Genomic DNA, 23,588 nt, shown 5'->3' with positions numbered 1-23,588 from the left:
TACCCCAGCGAAGAATGCCATAGAAGATGAGACACCTGATCGAAAGAGGTTTGAAAGTCAGCGGCTAGCAAGACGACAAGTAAAGCGATCGGGATGACAGAACGCACAGAATTGGCGCTTAGTAGATAGCCAGATTCCAGGTAGGTGTACAGAACAGGATGATTATTGGCCTGCTCATTGGGCTTATTGGTTGATCCGATGTTAGGAGTGCTATGGACTGATTGAGTGGTGATAAACACAACGTTTTCCTAGAAGTCAGGACCAGGATTTATCATTTGGAAAGGGCCCAAAGCCAAGGGCAGGGACTGGTTAATTTTATGTATACTGCTACCACCAGTACTGTTGCCTAATTGTCCAAGTAAGTACTGGTTCGGGGCATTAGACGTTTAGTAAAGAGTAAACAACTGAGTAGTAGGTTGTCCAGGATATTAGTTACATAGGACATATCAAAACCATCACACTCTGTGATGACCTTGACTATAAACTTCTGAGTCTTAGCATCAGGTTCAATGGCGCTTTTTGATCCGGCAAAGACTGCTCCACCCAAAGGGAATGCCATTTATACAATTACTAGGTCAAATGATCAAGCACCAGCAGACTTGGTAACCTCGCCATAATCAGTTTCAAACTTGAAAGATTGATCATCATAATTTTCTCCATCAGCATGATAATTCCACACTCCTCCAGTAAGAACCAGATTGTATGCTGGAGTAAGAAGACGGTACCACCCCGCCAAATAACCGCTACCCTCTTCAAATATGAAGCGTTCACTGAGGGCGTCTTTGTCAAGATATGCTACCCCAACTGCGTTATTGATCGAAAATATGCGACCATACCGGTTGCCCGGTGCGCAAACATAAACAGTCTGGATATTAAAATATACCATCTGACCTTGGGATGAGCTCGAAAATCTGGTCATCATAAACTGTATACTTGTTGTAGTCGGTTAGGGTACCATCAACAGCACCTTCATTGGCAACAAGTACACTTATCCCTGTACATTTCCCGGCCAAAAATAAGCCATCCATCACCCTTCGCCCCTTGGGAGCGCGCCCAAGGCAACTTAGAGGTCTCCGAAAAGCGAGTGACCTGTCAGATGGCAAGGTTTTGGTTACTGTTCGGATAATCTCTGACACGACTAGTGTGCCGGATATCGTCGAGCAATACATCCAGTGCTTGTCAGAATCGATCGCGGAGGATGTGGCAGATATCAAGATAGAAGGTGTCTTCAAGTTCAGTCCAGACTCATCCTTGTTGCTGCTCACACTGCCAACTGCGGTTTGGAACATGCTTCGTCGTAATCACTCCTTTGACTTCGTCGGTGTCGTCCAGCCACATAATCTACTATGTCACCGGTCGACTACTACTACTACTACTACTCAACCCCTGGCTCTTGCCAGTGGGGATGCTGACTTACCCTATATGGGCAAAGACAAATAAATTCATAGCCTGTTTTATTTATGGGAACAAGCAATTAGACTCCAGCTAGAATAGAGTTTTTCCGCGATTTACATTTGTGTCTCCCTATAATTAACGCAGTTGGAAAGGGCCGTTATCAAGATGATTGTCCTTCTACCTCAATTAAACCTTCCCACAATCTTCTCTCCCAGCTTCCCTAATGGTCTACCAATGTGTTTGTTATATTTCTTTTTTCTTCTTTTTTCTTTTTTGTTTGAAGTGGCGGTCAGCCATAAAACCGATAAAAAGGGTAGTATATTCCACTGGCAGTATTACTGACGCAGAAATCATGGATGCGGTATTGACTACAAAGTGACGCTACGTACTCCTATTCGAGCATGCATCATGGCTTCTAAGAAGGCGATTGAACCACTGCAAGCCGGGTTGCACGGAGCATGACTACTTCCGCTAAAAAACATGACCATAGCCAAGACTTGTTCTTGTCTCGTGGAAGTTGCGGAAGTCGGAAGTTGAGTTGGACTACAGAGCCGCGGAGATAGAGAGCTCCCCGCGGAGATGGTCAAATTGCCTCAAATGGTACTCCGTACATGAACCACCACGCCACCGTGCCAACCCTTGAGCAGTCGTTGCAAATTCTCATGGAACATGGCCAGAACATCACACGAAAATATTAACCAGAAAAAAAGGTACACCGAGAAAGTAATTACGTAATTAACCGGTTGCTGTCAACCTTATACCCCCTAGCGCTTCGTTTATTTTCCATTCCACTATCCACCACACCCGTTTGTCTACACCTGCTCTGCCCCGTGAGGAATATTAGGAATATTAGGGTTATTCTGCAGTTGTGAGTTGGTCGGGGTGTGGTTCCTCCTGTCGGCTGTTGGGGATTGCGGCTGCTCTACCGTAGTAGCTTCGGAGTTATATGAGGGACGGTGCATCGACATGTCCCACGATCCGGGACCTCCCGAACCCATCTTGGCTTCCCATTCATTGTAGTCCTGACCGGGATTGACGGTGGTGTACTGGAACATCTTGAGGAAGGTGAAGAAGCCACATGCGAGGAGACTTCCCAGCAACGGACCGACCCAGTAGATCCAATGGTACCCGGGGAAACTGCGGTTGATGACGTCAGGACCGAGCGATCGCGCTGGGTTGAGTGAACCGCCAGTATAATAGTCCCCTGCAGGAGAAGAAGAGGTTAGTCGCATATAATCTGGCAGCAATTAGACCGAAAGCCATCTACTTACCAACCATCTCGGTCACGAAGAACACCAGGCCGATGCCCACAGGAGCCAGGAAGGTGGACTTATGTTTCACAACAGCCAACATGATGATAATGAGCACCAGCTGAGCCGTCAAAAACATTTCGATGAACAGTCCTTGTGAGATTGAAGCGCCACCGCCCAGACGAGTGCCGACGTTCAAGTCGCCTGGGAACAAAGCACTCACGACACCGGCAGCCGCAATGCCTGCGATGAGCTGAACCCCGAAAACAATAACCCCACGGATGGGAGACAATCCACCAACCAGACACAGGGCCAAAGTGACCTAGAATAATGATCAACCACATATCTCGAAACTGGCATAGTACAACATACTGCGGGGTTAAATAGACCTCCAGTCACTCGATAGAATGCCCACACATTGACCATCAACGAAAACCCAAAGCAGAGCGAGGAGTATAGCAGGTTTGGAGTGTTTGGAGGAGACCCGGCCGCTGGTTTGGGGGTATTAGACACCTGCGTCCCAGCGAAGGAGAAGAAGAGGAAGAGAAAGGTTCCCACGAATTCCCCGACGGCGGCGATGAAATTGTTCCGCGTTGTGTCGGCGAGGTGCAGCATAGGAAGCTGATTATTCGAGGATCTATAGACGGGAGCCCTCTGGCCGTCGGGGTTGCGCTTGCGAAACCATTGTGGCGGCCCCATGATGATATTCTTTACAATTTGTTCGAAAAACAAGGCCGATTGTGAGCGGAATCTATTTGCGACCAAAGAAAGTGGGCTGCTAGAGCAACAGAGCGGCTTTTATGCATCAGGGTAGGGCGAGCTGTCAGCTCCGCAATTCCAGCTGGAGCAAACGTCATGACGTTCTCTTTTGGCAGGAGGCTTGAAAGAGGTTTATCTCGGTTCGCAGGTGGTGAGCCGTCAATAGCAGAAGATTTGGCTCGGACTCGGGAAGAGCAGCCATAAATAATGAGCTAGACGACTTGGTTGCGACCATGGTTGAGCCGAAAATTGAGGAGCATTGAGTGTTCTGGACCTTGCTTCGTGGCGTTGAGCAACCAAGACAATAGCGGCTACGTTGAGAAGAAGAGTATAGTCCGACATGCTTCATTTGTGGGAAATTTCATCTGCCGACGAATTAGTTAGCATGTAGTCTCTCCTTTGGAGGCACAATTCTATGAAGCCGAATTGAGGTTGCATTACTGTTTGTTTTCTCTATGGGGATCCGACTCGGGAAGAGCCCCACGCAGAATTGATTGACGACGGAAAGCGGATTAACCATTTCGTTGACGTTTACATGTTAACAATGAGAATGGGCAGATGCTTTGCATCGAGCTAGATGGTGGGGTGTGTTCCACTCTGTAGCCAAGACAAGAGCTTAGCAGGAGACTACTGTGGTTGGTCTTTACTGTCTTCGAGAGTAAGTAGTGAGATCAACCATCCCAGATAGGACTAGCGGGTGTCTGTCCCGGAGATACATTAATCCGAGGGAGCGAAGAGGCGCCACTTCCTTCCAGCTGCATCATCGCATCTTCCTGCATTGCCGCAGCATCGTACAATACTTAGTACTGTCTCATTATGAACCGGACATGACTAACAGCATCTTTGTGACTGGATGAGTTCGAACAACGGCCTCCCCGAGGAGTTCGTGAGCGTTGATGGATCACCCCACGGCCGAGACTCGGTTGCTCTCGGGCTCCCCCCTAAATCTTCCGGTCGGGCATCGGGATTTGGTGGGCTGATCAAAGGCCTCAAATTAATAATTTGCTGCGAGTCATTCGGACTTTGGCTCGCTCGCTATTCTGTCTCGGCGTGCCATGACAGCAGAGATGCTGCAGAAGCAGACGTCTGCCTTCTTATCAGATGCCTCAATAGTGATGGACGGATGGATGTGACGGATATGCAGCTCCCACTGGGGGATCTGCTCTATCTAACAGGAGTGACAGCCCCTTGAACCAATTGAGAATGACTCGATTATCGTTTCACACTCAAAATTCTCTCTGCCCAATCACGGATCGACAGCCTTAGCATCATCTGGAGCCTGATTTGACGCGTTAGTCTGGCACCTTCTGTACTTCCCCAGTTTCTCCGCGGAGATGCTCAAACGGCCGCGCCGTTCAACTAGTATACACAAAAAAAAGTGGAAGCAAGAAAAAACTTCTCCCGCCACGGCATGCCGTCCACCCGAACTAACAGAAGCCCTCAAGGACCACCTCCTAATTGCTCACCGGATTATAAATACCAGGATAGACCATCACCGTCAGAGTGCTTTTCCCCCTTTCATTTTCCAAGATCCTTCTTAGACTCGTTCTCCTTTGGTACTCTTTGCCATCATTTGTTCTGTCAGATCTACCCGTTCGCGGCAGATACATCCACACTAAACAATGGGTCTCACCCAGGAACAGACTGACATCATCAAGGCCACCGTGCCTGTGATCAAGGTGCATGGCAATGCTGTTACCAGCGTCTTCTACAAGAACATGCTCGCCGCGCACCCTGAGCTGAATGCCATCTTCAACTCATCCAACCAAGTGAACGGCCACCAACCCCGCGCCCTCGCCGGCGCTGTCTTCGCCTACGCCGCCAACATCGACAACCTTGGTGCTCTCGGCCCCGCAGTCGAGCTCATCTGCAACAAGCATGCCTCCCTCTACATCCAGCCCGAGCACTACAACATCGTCGGCAAGTTCTTGCTCGAGGCCATGGGCGAAGTCCTTGGTGACGCCTTCACCCCCGCCATCAAGGACGCCTGGGCCGCCGCTTACTTCCAACTCGCTGATATTATGATCAACCGCGAAGCTGCCCTCTACAAGGAGGCCGACGGATGGACCGAGTTCCGCGATTTCCGCATTGCCAAGAAGGTTCCTGAATCTTCTGAGATCACCTCCTTCTACCTCGAGCCTGTCGATGGCAAGCCCCTCCCCTCTTTCCGTCCCGGACAATACATCTCCATTCAGCTCTTCGTCCCCCAACTCAACCACCCTCAAGCCAGACAATACTCTCTCAGTGACAAGCCCCGCTCCGACTACTACCGGATCTCTGTGAAGAAGGAGGCTGGCCTTAATGCCACCGAGCCGGGTGCTGAAGCCCACCCTGGCCTCATGTCTAACATCCTGCACGATCTCAAGAAGGAAGGCGACATCATCAAGGTGTCGCACCCCCAGGGTGACTTCTTCCTGTCAGATGCGGAGAAGCAGAGCTCCAGCCCCATCGTTCTCTTGGCAGCCGGTGTGGGTCTGACCCCGCTCACCTCGATCCTGAACACGATCCTTGAGACCGAGTCTGAGACACAGCGCAAAATCTCCTTCATTCACGGCGCTCGCACCTCCGCCGCCCGTGCCTTCAAGCCCCAGATCCGCGAGCTGGCCACCAAGGTGCCCAACTTGCAGGCATTCTTCTTCACTAGTCACCCAGCTGCCGAGGACAAGCAGAGTGAAGACTACGACTTTGCCGGTCGCCTGGACCTGAGCAAGCTGGATTCCAAGAAGGACTTGTTCCTGGATGATGCCACAACGCAGTACTACGTGTGTGGTCCCGAGTCGTTCATGCTGGACGTGAAGGGCAAGCTGGCTGCCGAGGGAGTGAGCGCGGATCGCATCAAGATGGAGCTGTTTGGCACTGGTGGTGTGCCCGCTTGATTGCGTCATTGACAGATACACACTGCATACACTTTTATCTGCTACCGATACAGATAGAATAGAGCTTTGCATTATGGGTTACGACTGCATGGGTTAACCTTTGTATATAATTCTAGTTCATTAATACCCTCCACTCAATTGATTATTCGTTATACACTACAACCAGCTCACATAAGCAAACCACACCCATGAAACAATTCTTCTAGATTATCAGTTTCAAAAAACTAATTATGTATGAAAGATATCCACACAATTGACCTAATATTCACAACGAAAAGAAAATCCCTTTCCCCCATTTCACTCTTAATTACCATATTCCTTCGCTTCACCCAACGCCACGCCCCTCAACTTCGCAAAATCCGGTGTTCCCAGCCCAGAAACCGGATCCCACCCCGTGGTTGCATTCCAACTAGCAAACGGCACAACGGGACTTCCATTGGGCGTGCCTCCAAACCGATTCCTACCATCACAACCCACGCTCCCGCCGTTGACAATATCATTCAACGCGCCACTCTCACTACCAACTCCATAGAGGAACGGATTCAAGAATCCCATAACGGGCAGACCAGCTCTCAGTCTCGCATCATTTAGCAAGGCAATGACACCACTGAACGTCGGCGCGGAGCAACTGGTTCCATCGTACTGGCCCAGCATGCCCTTGTCGTAGACGGCGTAGTTGACGCCCTGCGCGGCGACGTCGGGGAAGGCGCGGCCCGAGGCGTTGAAGAAGCCTGAGAACTTGTTGCCCAGGTGCTGGGTGAGGTAGGTTTGCACGGCGGCGTGTTGGTAGGAGGGGCGGGGCCAGAGGTCGGAGAAGCCTCCTGAGGAGAAGGAGACGGCTTGTTCAGGGGAGGTTTTGGAGGTGGCACCCACGGAGGTTACCCAGGGGCAGGAGGCCGGGAACTGAGGGGGGAAGTGGGTGCGGTTGGTGCCGTCGTTGGTGAGGCAGGCGGCGCCGACGCCGGAGTCGCCGCTCGAGAAGATCACGGAGACGCCGCGGCTGCCGAGTTGGGCGTAGAGGTTGCAGACCGTGCGGGCGTAGGGGACGGGGATGGTCTGAGTGGTAGGGGTGGTTAGTTGGGGTAGTTTTGGGGTATGAAAGGGGACCTACCTGTTCATCTTCACCGTAGGAGGTAGAGATGACTTGGGGGAGGTCGGAATTGTTGAGCTTGAGGATTCCCTGGAGGAAGTCGAGGTAGGGCTCGTTGCTGTTGTCGTTGGGGTCAGGGGAGCTCAGGTCGGGGACTAGTTCGCCGCGTCCGCCAGTGCTGTATTCAGTGATTGGGAGGGGGGCGCTGACGCCGAGGATGTACTGCAGGTCGAGGTTGGCTTCGCCGCTGTCGCTCGATGAAAGCTGGTCGTTGAGGCCGCCGTTGAATTGAACGACGCTGAAGTTCTGGCCGATGGCGTTGGGAGCCAGGTGCTGCTCGAATTTTTCGAGATCGGCATACCGGGCGTATTCTTCAAGGTAACTGGCGAAGCCGACCTTGCTACCGGACTTGGGATCGGCCTGGTAGTCACCGATGTTGTAGAGCTGCTTCAGACAGTGCGGTGTGATGATGGAGTCGCAGTGGGAGGTGTTCTGGGCCAAGGTGGCTGCGGTCAGGAATGTCTCGTCGGCGTGCTTGGGCTTGCTGCGCATGGTGGCACGGTTCGGCTGGATCTGGCCAAAGCGAGTGGTGGGCTGGATCATGTTGATGTGCGAGACCAGGGCGTCGGGGATGGAGTATTGCAGGGTGCGCAGACGACGAATGTGCTTGGCCTCGCTGACATACCACTTGAAGTCGGCATCCAGCAGGGCATTGGCCTTGTTGACGGTGGTATGGAACTTGACCCAGTCGGCGTCGACCTGGATATTGTGGACTCCGGCGGATTCCAGCCAGTCGCGAACTGAGTCGACGGCAGTGTCGCTGGGGAGCAGCATGCGCTTCATCTCATCATGTGTGCTGAAATGCTTTCCATAGTCGGCGTGACCGGGTGTGGACATGTCCATTACAGCTTGTTCGAAACCAGCAACATCGTGCTGCTGAAGGGCTATTTGAAGACGAATGACCTCGTTGCCATGAGGATTGTTGGCGTATCTCCAGCCTGGTAGTAATCGAAGAAGTCGCGTTAGTATATGGTTCGGGATGATGCGTTGATGTTTGTAATTCACCATTGGGTACGCCGGACAACTTCTCGAAGATCTCCGCGGCTACAGGCGAAGGGAGCAGCGACAATAACGCGAGGGATACGGCTGCTCCCTGGCTAAGGAAGGAGGATAACATGGTGAAAGGGTGTCGGAGAGACGAAGAGGAGGGGATTGAAGACGGCGAAAGGGAAGTGAAGGGGACGGGCAGAGATAAGTAGTATTATTTATTTATCTGTTATGGGGGGGATCATTCAGCAGAAGGACTATCATTACTGCCACTGCAGGCGATTAAGACTGCGATGTGCATGCCCTTACTGTATCGGGGGCTGGAAGGGGCACTGATTGGGTCCGCTGCGAGTGTAGCCGAAGCTGGAGGTGACACTAGCGCCAAACTGTCCGGCTGATCGACAGGGATATGCCATCATTCCGCTGTATTTTATCTTGCTGTTGCCTGCTTTGTTTTTGTCCAACAGCCCAAGATTTCAGTGTATTGCAGGGCGTCCCATAAACCGGTTGTTTGGCTGGCTGGTTTGTACCATTCCCCGCCAAGATCTTGCCAGGACCGGGCTTCTTATGATTGGCTGGGCGGGATGCGGGAGAACAAATTGGTGCCACTTGAGTGCAACCTCAGGAACTGCCCAGCCTGACCGGCTCCACCCGCCTTCCTGCTTCCCCTTTCCTAGATCTTGGCACGGCTAGTAGAAGTGATAGTTCTGCTCCTATTTCGTCATTTTGGTAGCTTCACCCCCCGCTTTCTTGATAAGCCACTAGCTAATCGGGCCAATCCCTTGGTTTCTGCAGATTTGGGCTATCCTGAAGAGGCAGGTCACTGCTCGTGCATCAATGTTATCTTCTACAATGTAGTATTGTGCTGTCATGGTCTCAGAGAAGGTTCGAATCCTCCGATGCTTTCCCCGGCTCTCCGCCGGGTGTAGCATCCTCTTCTCCTTGGCTTGGGGAAACAAATTAGAACAGGATGGATAGACTGGTACCTAGTGACGCTGTGAAGCAGAGTATCCTATCATCAGAGCAGCATTGGAAAACCAGCATCTATTGCCTACTGGTCACTGACCAAATCCCCTCCCATAAGTTCCATCTGTTATTATTTTCTCCGAAAACCACAAATCTGCCTGTAGTCATCTATAAATAGTCTGATCGGCAGTGAACTTCAGCTCGCGGCAGCCCACTTTCCCCTTATCTCGTTCGCGAATTCGAGGAACCGATGATCATACATTATAGATAGATCAAATGTATGGCGAATTGACAGCAAGGTCTTGTGCACCCTTTCTAGGACCTGAATCTTCCTCCGACATGCTCCCCGAGACATCAACAAACCTTGTGTTGACAGGGATAGTATACTCCGCGGCGCTTAGCTCCATCTAGAAACGATCGGCCATAGCCATTGTCCAATGACCATAGCTTTCGCCCTGGCCTGCTGCAGGGTCACTCGGAATAAATTTGCTTCTGATGATGCTGGATTTTGTCGCGATATGACTTACTTCTTGCGTGCATTCTATGCACCATTTTCCGTTCATTTCGCGGAGATATTCCGCTTCTGGAGCTGTCACAAGGCTGTCATTTTTTGAAATAATACCAGAAGTCGGTACCCAGTAATAACAACAGTTGCGTCTACTTCGACCAGGAGAATTGCAACGGCGTGAAGGTAGTACTGTGCTTTTTTAGTGAGCAGAAGTAGCGAGGAAGTGATAATGAAAAGGGACATTCCCCATATAATCCAACTCTCGATATATCGCCGGTATATTTACTTTTTCCAGCAGCCTTTCCATCTCTTCTTCTCTGCAAACTGCCATGCAGGGTCACGTGTCTGTACCACAGTCACGATATCTTCCCGCCAGCCAAAAGGTGCAGGGGATCTCCATCCCCATCCATTATCCATTCCACTTGATGCTCTCTCAATGTAGCACAAATGTATTGGGATTCTTTCATGATGCTACGCAAGCCTGTTCCGCTGTTACGCGGTCAAAGACGAACGTTTCACCATCCAACCTTTTCATACCGGACAAACCTCAGCCAGTCATACCCCTTTAGTTGGAATGCGATCCATGAGTCGTATGACTACACAAGAGCTCGCTTCTTGGTAAATGAAAATCACGAGATGGCCATACGCCGGGTAAAGTTCAGTATGAGTGAGCTAGCAAAGCGTGCGGCTGAATCAGTCGGCTTTTCACACGATCAATGCGTTAATGTTGAGAGATTCCCGGATGGCATGTTCAATAAAGCTTTCCTCTTTACCATGCAGGACGGTACACAGGTTGTAGGCAAGGTGCCGAATACGAATGCTGGACGGCCACACTATACCACAGCCAGTGAAGTGGCAACGATGGATTTTGTAAGTAAGCTTCATACTACCCTCTTCACCGGTGTGTCTAATGCCCACTGGTAGGTAGGGAATAAGCTGAGTACTCCTGTGCCGAAGGTTTTGGCTTGGAGCTCAAACGCAAGTGAGAACCCAGTTGGTGCAGGATACATTATTATGGAGAAGGTTGGAGGTATCCAGCTGAATAAAGTTTGGCCACGGATGAATATTAAGCAGAGGTTTGAGCTCGCCAAGACAATAGCCAGGTATCAAAAAGCCTGGATGTCGAAGTCATTCATCCGATATGGGAGTCTATATTAATCCAAAGACTTGCAAAGTAACAGTGGCTGCATCCTCGTGAATGAAGACGGGTCTCAGTTCAAAGACGATCAATTTGCTATCAGTCCATCAACAGGAAGAGGGTTCCTTGACGACGGTAGGATCGACGTTGACTTCGATCGGGGCCCCTGTAAGATTTCCTTACCAGTCTGTCGATATCTCCTGCTGATACGGCTCCAGGGGATAAGCTGTACGGATACAGATTAGCAATTGGGTCCCGAGAACTCGCCTGTGTACAGGAAATGCCCCAATTACCCCGGTCAATCCTGGGTTTATACGGTCCCGGCACATACCGTCGCTCACCATCGAAGGAAATAGCTGCTATTCGGGACTATCTCCGCATGGTGCATTTCTTCCTCCCAACGGATGACTCAATATTGTCCGCATTCTTATGGCACCCTGATCTCCACGTTGCAAATATCTTTGTTAATCCCGAAAATCTATCTGAGGTTGTAGGCATCATTGACTGGCAGTCCAGTGAGGTTTTACCTCTCTTCGACCATGAACGTCAGCCATGTTTTCTTGACTATGATGGCCCTCCAGCAACTGGCCTCGATCCACCGGACTTCCCGCGCGACATTGATCAACTCAATCCTGACGAAAAGATGAAGGCCGAAAGGCTTTATTTGAACATGTCTCTCGCGAGTCTGTATAGAAAGCTCACTTATGGCAAGAATAAAAGACTGTTCAAAGCTATGGAGTTTCAGGAGACATCGAGCTTTGACCTGATGCTATTGGCTCAGAACTTGCTCATTGACGGAGAAGCTTTGTATCAGGCCAGGATACTTGAGCTTGCAGAGGAGTGGTCATATCTCCCAGGCGTACAGGCTTCCGGAAATCCACCATTTCCTTTGCAATATACTACCGGCGAGGTCAGCTCCATTCGCGAAGATGGCAGATAAGGCATCCCGAAGCATGGAGCTGATGCGGGGCGTGAAAGAGTCTCTGGATGAACTGTGGCCAGAGAAAGGCATCGTGCCGCCTGAGCGGTATGACGAAGTTAGGGAGCTTCTCAAGCACGCCAAGACAGACTTGATTCACCAGCTTGCAACTTCTGAGGAAGAGAAGATTGGGTGGGAAAAGGCATGGCCATTCGATGACTGACTTGAGGCTCATTTCTGAAACACCAGTAATAGGGACATGGCTGACTTTGTAGAGTTCTCCATCTCAGTCACTGAGAGCAGCCTCCAGTCGTTTTGTTTCTTCATTTTTACTCGGTGCCAGTAATTTAATCACTTGACTCTTTCCGTGTTTATACTGACTTTCTTTCCGCTGGGCGATACCGTTCAATTCCAGTGCCTTGGATACGTGCTTGAGCACTAATTTGACCATAGTTATGGCAGCACCAAGATTTGTCTGCGCCAACTTAGAGTCCGACACGTCTGGTTGCAGAAAAGAGGGGAGATTCACGTGCAAGGGCTGCCGTCTCGTGAATGTGCGTTCAGCCATGAAGTATGAGAACTTTCAAACTGTATCGTACTTATCACTATATCTGTGCAGTAATGCGGTCCAGAATGCCAAAGGTTCCCATTGGCCTCAATATAAGTTAGCCTGCATGTCACCACTGGGGCAGGGAACGTGGCAGCCGGCTTGGGCTCTAGAAAGTCGACTGCCTTCATTTGTTCAAGGGCCCCCACACCAATTTATTGAACGAATAATTACCTGTGGAGCAATACCCCTGCGATTGATGTCTTTCGGCGTCCTCTAATCCAGGGCTTCTGCGAAACGATCAAGGACGCCACAGGAGGAAGTCTCATACCCAAGACGTGGACATTCGGGAAGCGCTCGTTGAAAATCACCTTAAACAAGCAATCCTGGTATCCCCTCTTGACGTATTTTCATGAACCGACAGGATTGACGGCTGAAAAAATGATAATAATGACTCGTTGTATTTAGTACACCGACAATAGCTTTTTAGCCAATCACATATTACGTGATGTTTCGAAACTAATAGGGATGGCTAACTATGAAGGAAAGCCATACGATCGTGGAAGATTGGCCTTTCAAATTAAAGCTGCGGCCTGGTCAAGCAGGCGCACAAGCAGAGCTTGACCGATGCATTACTAGAGGTGTGACGGGGAGGAAGTTCTACTTAGAATGGAAAATAATACCCCTGTCTTGAACTGATTTCACGATATCTCAAATGGCGTCAATTGGCAGCAGGGGCTACATTCAACAACTTGAACGTTAACTGACAGGCCAATATGTTAGCGCCTCCGATATCCGTATGTCACAAATTGTTAGGGCACTTCCGCCAACAGCTGTCTTGGAGGAAGAGGCTGGGAGCATGGGATTATGGAGACCTTCTAGTTCTGTTTCCATTACTTTCCACTAAGTTTCTGTCTTTGAGGGCACTGGCTTATAAGCCGATAGTACCTAATAGCTAATACCATTGACATTCTGCATTTCCTTTGAATTTTTCTTTAGCATGGAATCCTTGCTGTGGAAAGATCCATTTATCATGCATATATCTTACCTGAAAGCTCAACATTACTTCACGGACGTGGTCCTTATTCACAACTCTACATTCTATATACGGGAAGTGAAGCCACCTCCAACCAATGCATATCCCAGCCCTTACTCTATTCCCTGAATAGCAAGTGATAATGTTGCAGGCCATATAAATATCGAGATAATCTCTAATTCCTCCTTCCTTCTCATCAACCACCATCTTCTCTACTCCATATCAACTAGCCTACTAATCTCTAACATCTATATTTATACTACCTAGTAGTAGTCAGACCCGGATAACTAGACAATTATCTATATCCCCATCATAGATACCACTTCTCAGATCTTTAAGAACACCTGGACAGAGGGATATGAAAGCCTGTCGTACAATCATTTCGAACCAGTCAGTAAAGCGGGTCAATGACACCCTGCATAGCGACCTATACCAGCATAAACAAACTGCACTTCAGGAGAACATACGTAGGTACAGAAAATGCAGCCCATTCTGACCAGCTGGGCGGTAAACTGTGAGGCAAAATGCCTCCTCGGCCCTAAGTACCTCCGAAAATTCATACTATTCGGTCATATTAAAATCTACCATTTTCATTCTGCGAACAAAACGTGTATCTCAACATGGTGCTACACAAAGCTGCTTCCCACAAACCCTTGATCATAAAAAAGCCTACATTGAAAGAACCTACAGAAGGCGCAGATATCTCCTATAGGAGCTATCGAACAGCACCAGAATATTCTCTGGTGGCCCTCTCGTATACATTTCTGACAACATCAACATCAAGGCACGGTGCGCTGCAAGACTCTTCGCCGCGGATCAATCTCGGCAATTGGCCTGTACTTGAGATTCCAAGACATATGGGTGACAAACCATTCATATTAGGTAATAACATACTGGGCATTTAATGCCTGCATTGTCATGATTACATGAGTGCGGTGGTCGGCCTTATGAGACGCCAGTGGAATCAAGCACGAAAAAGATATGGGATCCAACATTCACCTATCAAACGCTCGGGTATATCGCATTCTACATACATCTTTCGCAGCCAGTATTGGTCACTGGCTAAACTAGAGAATAAGAATGGGTGAACTACGCGCAAGTTCCCTTCCAAACAAACCGACTGCTTGAGCATGACAGCACTTAGCAACTGATCCATCTTGGACAGTTGAAGATAGCTCTGGTCACACGTACTCCATTTCTGCTTCAGCTGTTATCCCTCCAATGCGGTTCCGTCCACTTACTGGTATGGGGAAATACATATTTCATCCACGCAACCCAATCTGTGCGTGGTTGTTCATTGGTGTCACTCTTGCGAATCGGTGTGTTGTTTTCGTCTTTTTTTCTTCTATTACCTACCGCATAAATGCTGACCGTCTGGCAGGTACCCGGCGAGCACTTTCCTATAGATCAGTCTCTCGTCGGCGCAGGGGTCTGCTGGCTTTGAACAATATGCTGACATTCCAGGAGCAATCACTGGTTTCGAGATGTGGGTGCCAGACCCAGGGTATCAGCTGAGAAGAAAGGTAATGTAGGCCCATAGCGTCGTCTGGACGCCTGGCACTTTCAAAGAGAGAGGCATACAACACTCTTCGTGGAACGACCGACCACAAGTACCAGCGTTAAATAAAATCAAGCAGAAGCAAACATCTCTGCCTGGAGAAAAAAGTTGGAAAATCTATCAGCGACAAAATAAGACTAATACGGCAAGAGGCATTCCAGACAGTTCTACTTGAGCCCGAGCTTGGTAAAACAAGTTTACAAATATGCCACCATCGATGGCCAGATGATCATTAAGATAGGGCACTTCGTTTACTTCCACTCTCTTTTACTGAACTCTATTACAGTGATGCCTTAGATTGCGAGATATCAACTTGTGGCAAAAAGAAACGAAAACGTTGCTCAACGGACCGTATCCCGGAACTCGCAAGAGAAACTCAATGGTGCCTTTCGATGCTCAGGATACCTTACGGTGTCAGCATTGAGTCACTATTTAGGCAAGACATCATTGGAGCTATTACTGAAAAAAACAAAAAAAAAAGTGTGGGTTTTGCACACTTTTATGTCGTTATCATCATACAAGAATGTCTGCCTTTTGTCCCTCACCAAGGATGCGTCGTTCCTGAAAAGGTTCGACGAAAAGCACCCATCTTCCACTATGAGTCTGCAGTCGAATCACGCTTATACGTATTACCCGAGCGAGGTCTCTTACCACAAGGGAGATTCTCCCATTCGTATTATATCTGTTTCTCTATTTAATTCTCTTTTCTTCTTATTCATATATCTCTTTCAAATTTGGTTGTCTCCCTATTGGATATATGACCAGAACGGGATAGCCCCAGCTGTCTAGATAAAGTTATATATAAGATATCTTACTGACTCCGCAGACACTCTCTTCATCATCTTTGATAATATCAGATACAGAATCCAGTAACTCTATCACTTCTCTCAATATCTTCTTTAGATCGACAACATCTTACCCGACGGAGATTTACAGCAAACCAACGAGTTGGAGAGACTCGGTGAACGCAACTCACATATTCTCTGTCCTGTAGTCTTGCGGAAGCTAAAATATCATCCGTTTCCTAGACTCATGCTTTTCATCCGGAGGTTCTTAACAAGTGACAGAAAAATCTACCCATTCTTGTGGTTGTACTTGCAAATCGAAATTAGTTTCCAGAGCCATCGAGAATACTAGCTGCTGGGATTGATAGAGCTTTCTCAAGATACGCAAGTCAGGTTCATTACTGCGATACTCCTGGCTGAGTTTGTATATTGACTACTACCACAGGACGTAGGTTATATCGAGTATTGGGGGTGTTAAAGTTGAGTGAAATTGGTCAGAGGGAAAATGCTTGAACTATATGAGGGTTAAATCAATCAAAGATGGCAGTAGTAGAACTACTGCCATCGTGTCCGCAACCCAGCAAGTATGTCCCTCAACCCACGCAATCATCTGATCATCTCGATATCTGACATAGACACTAGAACATCGTTGTCCAGAACGGGTGTCAAGCGAGATTTTTGGGTCCCGAGGATGCGCACTCGGAATGTCATGCCTGCATAATAATCCACATGCAGGAGCTGAAGAATGTTGTTCAACGGTGATACGGGCTTGTATCGAAGGGAATAGACTGAATTAGTCCATTTCTTTTGAAACTGCTGGATAATTAAAGGACGCAGAGGTACTATACTCCATGCAGTCCAACAGAGACAAAGGACAATCTCAGCGTTGCTTCAGAGATATCAAAAAAAAAAAAAAAAAAAGCTTATCCACTCGAATATTCTCACAATGAAGTTTTCCACCGTCCTCCTTACTCTTAGTGCTGCTTCTGGAGCATTTGCTTATGGATGCACCCGAGGTCTTACCTATTGTGGCACCTCATTGATTAAAAAATGTGAGCAGACATGAATTTGCGTCTCAGGAACATCTTGCGGGGTTCTGACAAACCATGGACGAAAGGAAATTATTATACCGATATTTTGGCGTCTCTTGAAAGGTCAGACAACCCGACAAGCGATGACTACGTTCTTTACTCGCGCTTCCTCTGCACCGCCGATGAAGACTTCCTAATTTGGGTAGACAAGTGTTCTGATGAGATGACTACCTCACTCATAAAATCTCCATGCAAATACTAATTCCTCCAAGATGAGGACTACTACAGAGAGAGGATCGAATATGCTCTTGAATCTCTGGGAAAACCAACAACTGAAGACTACGTTCTCAACTCGCGCTTTGCTTGCGATCTTTGGGGTGACACCGTATGGTTCAGGGATGAATGCCCTAAGAAGTGTATGAAGGGCCCTCAGGGTGAGGGCGATGATATCTGTATTGAAGATTGAGGCGTGAGTAGGGGATATATGGCTTGTATGTAAAGCCTTCCTATAGTTTAGCATCGTGTGAATGTAGGCCTTATTAAAGCATAGTCCCGATACCTTCCATGCAAGTATCCAATTAATAAATATTCCTCATACATGTCCGGGTATATTCTATCAACATCCAAAATAGTAATCTATCTAATTATCAACTCCAAACCCAAGTACCTCCTCCACCTTCCGAATCTCCTCTTCCATCCGAGTAACCCTCCCCTGCCCTCTCCCCTCTATCCCCACAAGACAATATGGATCCTCCCACTCCGGCCCGTCCCGATACCGAAGAATATTCTCCATGTTTCTGTGCTTCACTTTCTGCGTATGTTTCTGACATGTGTCCGATGACGTCGTTTCACTTTGCGTTCCCGTCTCTGTGCTCGCATTGGTATGTGTGGAGTGAGATGTGATAGATCGCGTGGTACTTTTACTCTCGAGGATATGTTGAAGTCAAGGGTTAGCTTTCATTCCCATACAGCAAATACCATGGTTCGATGCAGTGATGGTAAAGTACCTTGTACGAGAGGTGGATTCGGGCATTGTGATTGGGTGTGTTTTGGATTTGTGGTCGACCGATGTAAGGAGTTGTTGTACACAGCAAGTATGGAAAAGCCAGACTAGATGAGAGTACTAGTAGAGGGAGATTGTATGTGTCGTAGTAGTCCTTTTTTCTTTAGAAAACAACACATTTGAGTAGTAGTATCATAGTATACACCAATTTATACCCACACATACACAGACCGACAAAGATAGGAGAGAGAGAGAGATATCTACAGCCTCATCGACTTCCCTTTTCCCTTCCTTCCTTCCTTCCATCCATCCATTCGTCACTCACTACACTCTTCACAGCCCATCGCCCATCTAGAAGGTGGTCTAGAATGAAGATACAGCAAAAAGGAATGAAATGAAGCGAGTAGGCAACGACCGAGCACTCCTTTCATCCATCTATCACAATGCATAAATCTCATCTCATTTCCGCTCGGTGCAGTGCAGACAGTCCAGTCCAGACCACTCATAAACCCCCCTACTAGTTTACTTGCATAGAAATGTATCCGATCTGCCCGTAAGCGACAATAGCTATCTAGTGTAGGTGTGTGTGTATGTGTGTATCAATGCACACCTGGTCCAGACTCTTATCAGGTACATCCTTAATGTATCTTCAGATAAATCAACAAGTGTGAGTAGAAATTGATTCGATTCGATGACGACATCGCCTCCAACCGTGGCCAGAGCTATCCACTATACATGGAGAAAAGCAAAATGGTTGGATTGTCGGCTGGGCGGGAATTATCGGCCGGTCTGGATCGGTCGGGCCAGCCAGGACGTTCTAGAATCGAAAGATTTGTTTTTTGTTTTGTTTTGTTTTGTTTTGGGAGGGTGTGTGGGTGTCGGTGTCGGGCTGGTTTGAATTTCATTGCATATGGTGGATTGATTAATTAGGAATTAGTGCGGAGTAGCATCTATTCTATAGATTATTTTATGTTTATTGGGTATCTACAAGGCTTCTTCTGGCTGTTACTTTGTAGGAGAGATTTCGCAAGGCTGGATCAATTGGGTTGATGGGGAGGGGGGACGGGCGGGGTTTGCGCCTTGTCGGTGTAACGGATGGAATTGATGGGTTACCTTTTAATTGGGATGGGATGGGTCCAGGGACGGGTAACCTGGTCTAAGTCTTTCTTTTTTTATTTTTGCCGTGGGTGTTTACTTTGTAGAATTACATTCTATTATTAAGGATAAGAAAATAATGTAAAGTAGTGAGTGGATTAGGTCGAACTTTTATCTCCGGGTATATATCAACACAACACCGATTCATCCCATAATTCGCCGCCCACGACAGGAGAGGGCCATGAACCAAACTCCCAGATCTTGTTGTAAGATGTAAAGGAACAAAAGAAAAGGAAATCATAATTATTATACAATACACGTGACGGTCATTACAAGGGGATCTCTGGGCAGAGACAAAACAACGCATCGCCGCTGGGCTTATGCGTGAAACGCCTCACTCCCCTTGCTATGTCGCCACATCCCGTTCGGGACCATGCTTTGTTTGAGCATGGCAAGCTCCTTCTGGAGCGCCTTGTTCTCCTCCTGCAATTCTTGCATAAAGGTGATGGCATTGGTCAGGATCTCCGACTTCTTCAGCGACGCCGAGCCGCCCTTGGTGGGCTTCTGGACTCCGCCGCACATCGCCTTCTCCAGGGCGACGAACTTGGCGTTCATGTTCGTGCGGTACCGCTTTTCGATGATGTTGTGCGCCGCCCGCTTCGCCGCATTACGGCCGGTGGTGGTCTGGGCCTGACCCGTGCTGGCGTTGGAGTCACTGGAGAGACTGCGGGTGGTCTTGCGGGCGGTGGTGTTGGCGGCAGGGGAGGAGGGGGCGGGCGGGGGTGAGACACTGGTGGCGGGGTAGTCCTGCGGTGTAATTTCCGGACTGGACGACCACCTTGTCGCGGTAACCTCGCGAGCCTTCGGTTGAGACGCCGTCTTGCGACGAGTAGATGTCTTGGAAGTACGAGCAGCAGGCTTAGGCAGCTCCATGTGGATAGGCTCAATGGGAGAGACACGGCAGGTAGGAGACCATGACTGATCATCACTGTCGAGGTCCTATTGAGTATATGTTAGTTATGGTTCACCATTCAATGCCGATGGAATAGACATACCGATGAGAGAGACCCGCAGGAAGCAGCATCTTCACCCGAGTGGTTGGAGATGGTGAACGCACTGATATCTGGGGGTGGGGCGAAGAAGTCGGCGGGAAAATCCTTGGGGTCCAAGTTCATCATCTCGTTGGACATCTCCAAGGGGAAAGTCTCCGGCATCATGGTGTTGAGGGAGAACAGATCGATGGCATTGTCGTAGCTCCAGTTAGCCGACAGAGGATCGGGTCCCTTGGCGAAGGTATCATTGGGACGAGTGAGTGGGCTCGGATGGCTCATGCTGTACATCCGCTCGTCGTCTAACGAGAAGGAATCGGGCCTAGGGTATGCCATACTAATGGACTTGGATGGGGTTGACTTTGGATGGATGACGATGTGGATTGTCTGATAGTACTTGGTGTGGGAGGCAAACTTGATAGTCGAGTCGACAGTCAAGGTCGAGTGGCAAGCAGAGAAGTGTTGAGGAGACAAGAGAAAGGGTAAATATAAAGAAGCAGTCTGATATTGAACCGTGGATCGGAAGGATGCTAGGCAGTAGAAGACATCGGGGGATGGACTATATAAAGGTGGAAGGTTTCAGGAGAAGCCGGTGTCAGAAACCGATCGCCAGGCCAGCCGAGACGCAATGATGTAATGGGTTGCAACGGTCGAAAAATTCACGACCAGCGAGAATAATGAGGGCCAGCATAATTGGACTGGAGACGCGCAAGAAAAGCCATGACCATTGTCGAAACGATAATTGCACAGGGCCGGTGAAGGGGCACCGAGAGATCACCCCAGCCGGATGCAGGGCATCCAGCCTCGGTCGGCTCCGATGTCTGCCGTCGGAAGGCCCATTTGGGGGGAGTGAATGGGAAGCAGGACAAAGCTCAGCAGGAGAGAGCTGAGGCAAACTACAGCTCAGTAGAGTACGTACTAGACTCCCGCCAGAAAAATAGAAAATACAAAATAAAATAAAAAAGGAAAAAATCAAGAGAAAAGGACGGATTGGAGAGCCGTGGAGGGCGGGATCGGTGGATGGTGGATCGATCGATGCACAACCGTTGGACTGGCTTCCCTTTCGTTTGCTGGCTATCCCCCTTCTGGTTTAGTCCCCAGCCAAGTACCGCCGCGGCCGAGTCTCGGCTCCGACATCTTCGGCCGGACGAGGAGGAAACTCGACAGAAGTAAGAACAGCTGGACAAATAATTTTTCTGGTTTTTTCCCTTTCCTACTTACTTACTCCCCTTTGTCCAACATGACTTCTCCATCTCCTACTCCATACACTCAACTCACGGACTAAAATGGCAACAGTCAAATGCGGAATTAATCTTATCCCTGCCTGCCTAGATTTTCTTCACGAGGCGACCATAATGTCGCTCGCTTGCCTGTTGCAGTTATTTCATCCGCTCGGCACATGTTGATTTCTTCGTTTCATAGACATGTCCGATGCATGTGGTAAACCTCAAGATGGAGGCCATCTACGTAGACTGAAATTAGACGAGGGGCAATACTGAGTCCAGTCTCCATCTACTAGTATCTTTGTAGTGTCTGGATATTGTCTACGTAGTGTTTGCCAATCCCAGCTGCCTTAGGCCGCCATGGTTCAGGTACCCTCAATTGCGGCCGCAAGTGGGTCTGTTCTGGCCTTCATGGCTGCTCCTGTATGTATGTCCCTTGTGTTCCCTGGCAAATTCTTATGCTCACAATTGATTCGCTTCTGGCAGCCATACACAAGTACTAAGTGGTAGTAATCTGTCGGAGGCATTGACGGGGTTACAGATGACAAGCCAGACCACCTGCACAGCTCCCTTTCCGTCCCGAGTCCCTCCTGAATAAACCGAACTGTACAACACTGGGTGTAACAAACAAAATCATCTTGGAGAGCCAAAGTACTATACTAGTACTTGCCACATACGATGATGTATGTATGTGTATGTTTTCATTCCCCCCAGGATGGTCGCATCCACCAATCACGAAATGGTCATTGGCAATGAAGTACCCCTTAGTGTCCATCTTGACCAGTCAGGTGGCCAACAATCGGTATTTCACATCCTCAATTTTTCGACTGTCTCGCTTACTACTCAGCTAAAATCCTGCTCTGACCACGATGCAGTACATGATTAGCCATACTATGGATGTACTATCCCGGTATATCCCAATCCACTACAGTATCTACTTTACTCTCTTCAGCTCTGCCTCCGTCCCTTTTTTGTTTTTTCCATCTCCCGCGGGTACTCCGAAGGAACACAGACCAGGTCAGTGGGCCATAGCAACCAACCCCATCCAGGTGGAGAGACAGAGTGCATCGCCTCCCATTTTATTCTCTCACACACACAATCTCGCAGCCGACCGAGGGGTCTAGCCTGTCTCCTGGAACATTGGGAGTGCTCGCAACCTCCTTTTCCTCCAATTCTCTTGACCTAATGATAATCGCAACGATGATGAATCCGTCCAAGGTTCATAGCTGTGGTTACCCGCCATGACGTCTCGGGAGGTCCCCATCGCCCCTCTTCCCGCTACCACAAAAGCTGGCAAAAATAAGGGCTGGCTGGCGCGCTATCGACGGAATCTATCCACGGTAAGTCGCCCTCGGAACCACCAACCCGGTTGGCGCTATAGTCAGCGTCCTAAGAATAAAAATTTTCCTACGAAAAGTGACATACATAAAATCTCCGACCACACTACCCACTGCTCCAGCGCGGACGCTAGTAAATTTCTCGGCTTCGGACGTGGAGAGAATAACCTCATTGAGTAAGGTTCTTTGCTCTCTTCCCCTCCAAAATTTCCTACCCCAAAATAGTCTTACCAGGCGGACCGGATACCGGGTGCCCAGGGTCTGCTGCAATGCCACCAGTGGTGTGATCCGGCATCTTCAGAACCCCTTCCTTAGTGCGACGATGCTCTGCGATACACTTGCTGTGGCTTGAGATCGCCAAGGATTGCAGAAGAATTCTCGTCGTCGGTCGTATGCCTGCTACCCCCCTGGGGTGATTTTGATGACCAGCTCTACCCGATCATCTCGCCCGAGACACTGGGATTGCTCTTGTTCTCATGACTCAATTCTGGTTCATCTGGCAGCTGACTTTGTAGCATGTCTCCGGTTAGGTCTTTCCCGACGCACGAGACGCCTGGTGTGCCTTGGGCCACGAGATTCTGTATACGTTAAACTCGGCGAGGGTGGACGGCATCTGACTGATGGTTTCGGATAAGGCACCGGCCAGTGCTGGTCAGCCCTACCGATTTGGGTGATGACTGATCAGAATTGATCCAGGGTTATGCTCGACATTATTAATGTTTGCTTTAAGGTGCTCCCCTGGCTGTGAGAACAAGGTTAGGCTTTAGCTTCATCGCACCAGCCCAGAATAGTAACCCCGCAACACGATGACTCTCATTCGACTTACAGCTGATTATGTTGTTAGCTGAACTAAGACCGATAAGATGTGAACAAACGAATGAGTGTGCCAGAATGTCAAATGTGGCCTGGGATTGGCGCCATGATGATGTTGAGCAGCTGCAGAGGTTCAGACGTGGTGCTGAACAATTGCGTCAGA

General features: G+C 48.9%; 7 protein-coding genes across 7 annotated transcripts; 3 read left to right on the top strand and 4 right to left on the bottom strand.

Annotated features, from left to right (window-relative positions):
- Positions 1-1,972: 1,972 nt before the first annotated feature.
- BO83DRAFT_225682 (aquaporin) lies at positions 1,973-3,453 on the bottom strand. Its single transcript, XM_025526852.1, has 3 exons — positions 3,018-3,453; positions 2,667-2,967; positions 1,973-2,599 (listed from the first exon to the last, which is right to left on the bottom strand). The coding sequence occupies exons 1-3, from the start codon at positions 3,342-3,344 to the stop codon at positions 2,208-2,210; spliced, it is 1,020 nt and encodes a 339-aa protein (XP_025390162.1). The 5' UTR covers positions 3,345-3,453; the 3' UTR covers positions 1,973-2,207.
- A 1,573-nt stretch (positions 3,454-5,026) lies between these two features.
- On the top strand, positions 5,027-6,280 carry fhpA (flavohemoprotein; the record flags this gene model as incomplete). Its single annotated transcript, XM_025533178.1, has 1 exon — positions 5,027-6,280. One exon carries the CDS (start codon positions 5,027-5,029, stop codon positions 6,278-6,280), a length of 1,254 nt encoding a protein of 417 aa, XP_025390161.1.
- A 307-nt stretch (positions 6,281-6,587) lies between these two features.
- Positions 6,588-8,547, bottom strand: BO83DRAFT_334198 (S53 family peptidase; the record flags this gene model as incomplete). The annotated part of the gene is made up of 3 exons (XM_025528366.1): positions 6,588-7,336; positions 7,392-8,368; positions 8,436-8,547. Coding segments are annotated over 3 exons (1,836 nt in total), but the record flags the coding sequence as incomplete, so codon positions are not given.
- A 1,980-nt stretch (positions 8,548-10,527) lies between these two features.
- Positions 10,528-12,171, top strand: BO83DRAFT_397226 (aminoglycoside phosphotransferase family protein; the record flags this gene model as incomplete). The annotated part of the gene is given in 5 exon segments (XM_025533177.1): positions 10,528-10,765; positions 10,820-11,018; positions 11,073-11,197; positions 11,248-11,939; positions 11,959-12,171. The coding sequence occupies 5 exon segments, from the start codon at positions 10,528-10,530 to the stop codon at positions 12,169-12,171; spliced, it is 1,467 nt and encodes a 488-aa protein (XP_025390159.1).
- Positions 12,172-16,936: 4,765 nt separating this feature from the next.
- Positions 16,937-17,371, top strand: BO83DRAFT_425238 (uncharacterized protein; the record flags this gene model as incomplete). The annotated part of the gene is made up of 2 exons (XM_025535199.1): positions 16,937-17,117; positions 17,178-17,371. 2 exons carry the CDS (start codon positions 16,937-16,939, stop codon positions 17,369-17,371), a joined length of 375 nt encoding a protein of 124 aa, XP_025390158.1.
- Positions 17,372-19,197: 1,826 nt separating this feature from the next.
- On the bottom strand, positions 19,198-20,003 carry BO83DRAFT_376776 (uncharacterized protein). The gene has a single exon (XM_025530817.1). It carries the CDS (start codon positions 19,934-19,936, stop codon positions 19,382-19,384), a length of 555 nt encoding a protein of 184 aa, XP_025390157.1. The 5' UTR covers positions 19,937-20,003; the 3' UTR covers positions 19,198-19,381.
- A 31-nt stretch (positions 20,004-20,034) lies between these two features.
- Positions 20,035-20,193, bottom strand: BO83DRAFT_376775 (uncharacterized protein; the record flags this gene model as incomplete). The annotated part of the gene is made up of 1 exon (XM_025530816.1): positions 20,035-20,193. The coding sequence occupies one exon, from the start codon at positions 20,191-20,193 to the stop codon at positions 20,035-20,037; it is 159 nt and encodes a 52-aa protein (XP_025390156.1).
- Positions 20,194-23,588: the final 3,395 nt, after the last annotated feature.

The sequence above is a fragment of the Aspergillus eucalypticola genome (genome assembly GCF_003184535.1).
Source record: "Aspergillus eucalypticola CBS 122712 chromosome Unknown BO83scaffold_7, whole genome shotgun sequence".
NCBI classification, from domain to species: Eukaryota; Fungi; Ascomycota; class Eurotiomycetes; order Eurotiales; family Aspergillaceae; genus Aspergillus; species Aspergillus eucalypticola.
The sequence above is the reverse complement of the archived record's forward strand: the minus strand, read 5'-3'. Positions and strand labels throughout refer to the sequence as shown.

Excerpts from the sequence above, each read along its gene's own strand:
- BO83DRAFT_225682 (XM_025526852.1), bottom strand. The coding sequence starts at position 3,344 with ATGGGGCCGCCACAATGGTTTCGCAAGCGCAACCCCGACGGCCAGAGG. Across the intron at positions 2,968-3,017 it reads GAGGTCTATTTAACCCCGCA|GTCACTTTGGCCCTGTGTCT; the intron begins GTATGTTGTACT and ends TCATTATTCTAG. Across the intron at positions 2,600-2,666 it reads CTTCGTGACCGAGATGGTTG|GGGACTATTATACTGGCGGT; the intron begins GTAAGTAGATGG and ends CTTCTCCTGCAG.
- BO83DRAFT_376776 (XM_025530817.1), bottom strand. The coding sequence starts at position 19,936 with ATGGAGCTGCCTAAGCCTGCTGCTCGTACTTCCAAGACATCTACTCGT.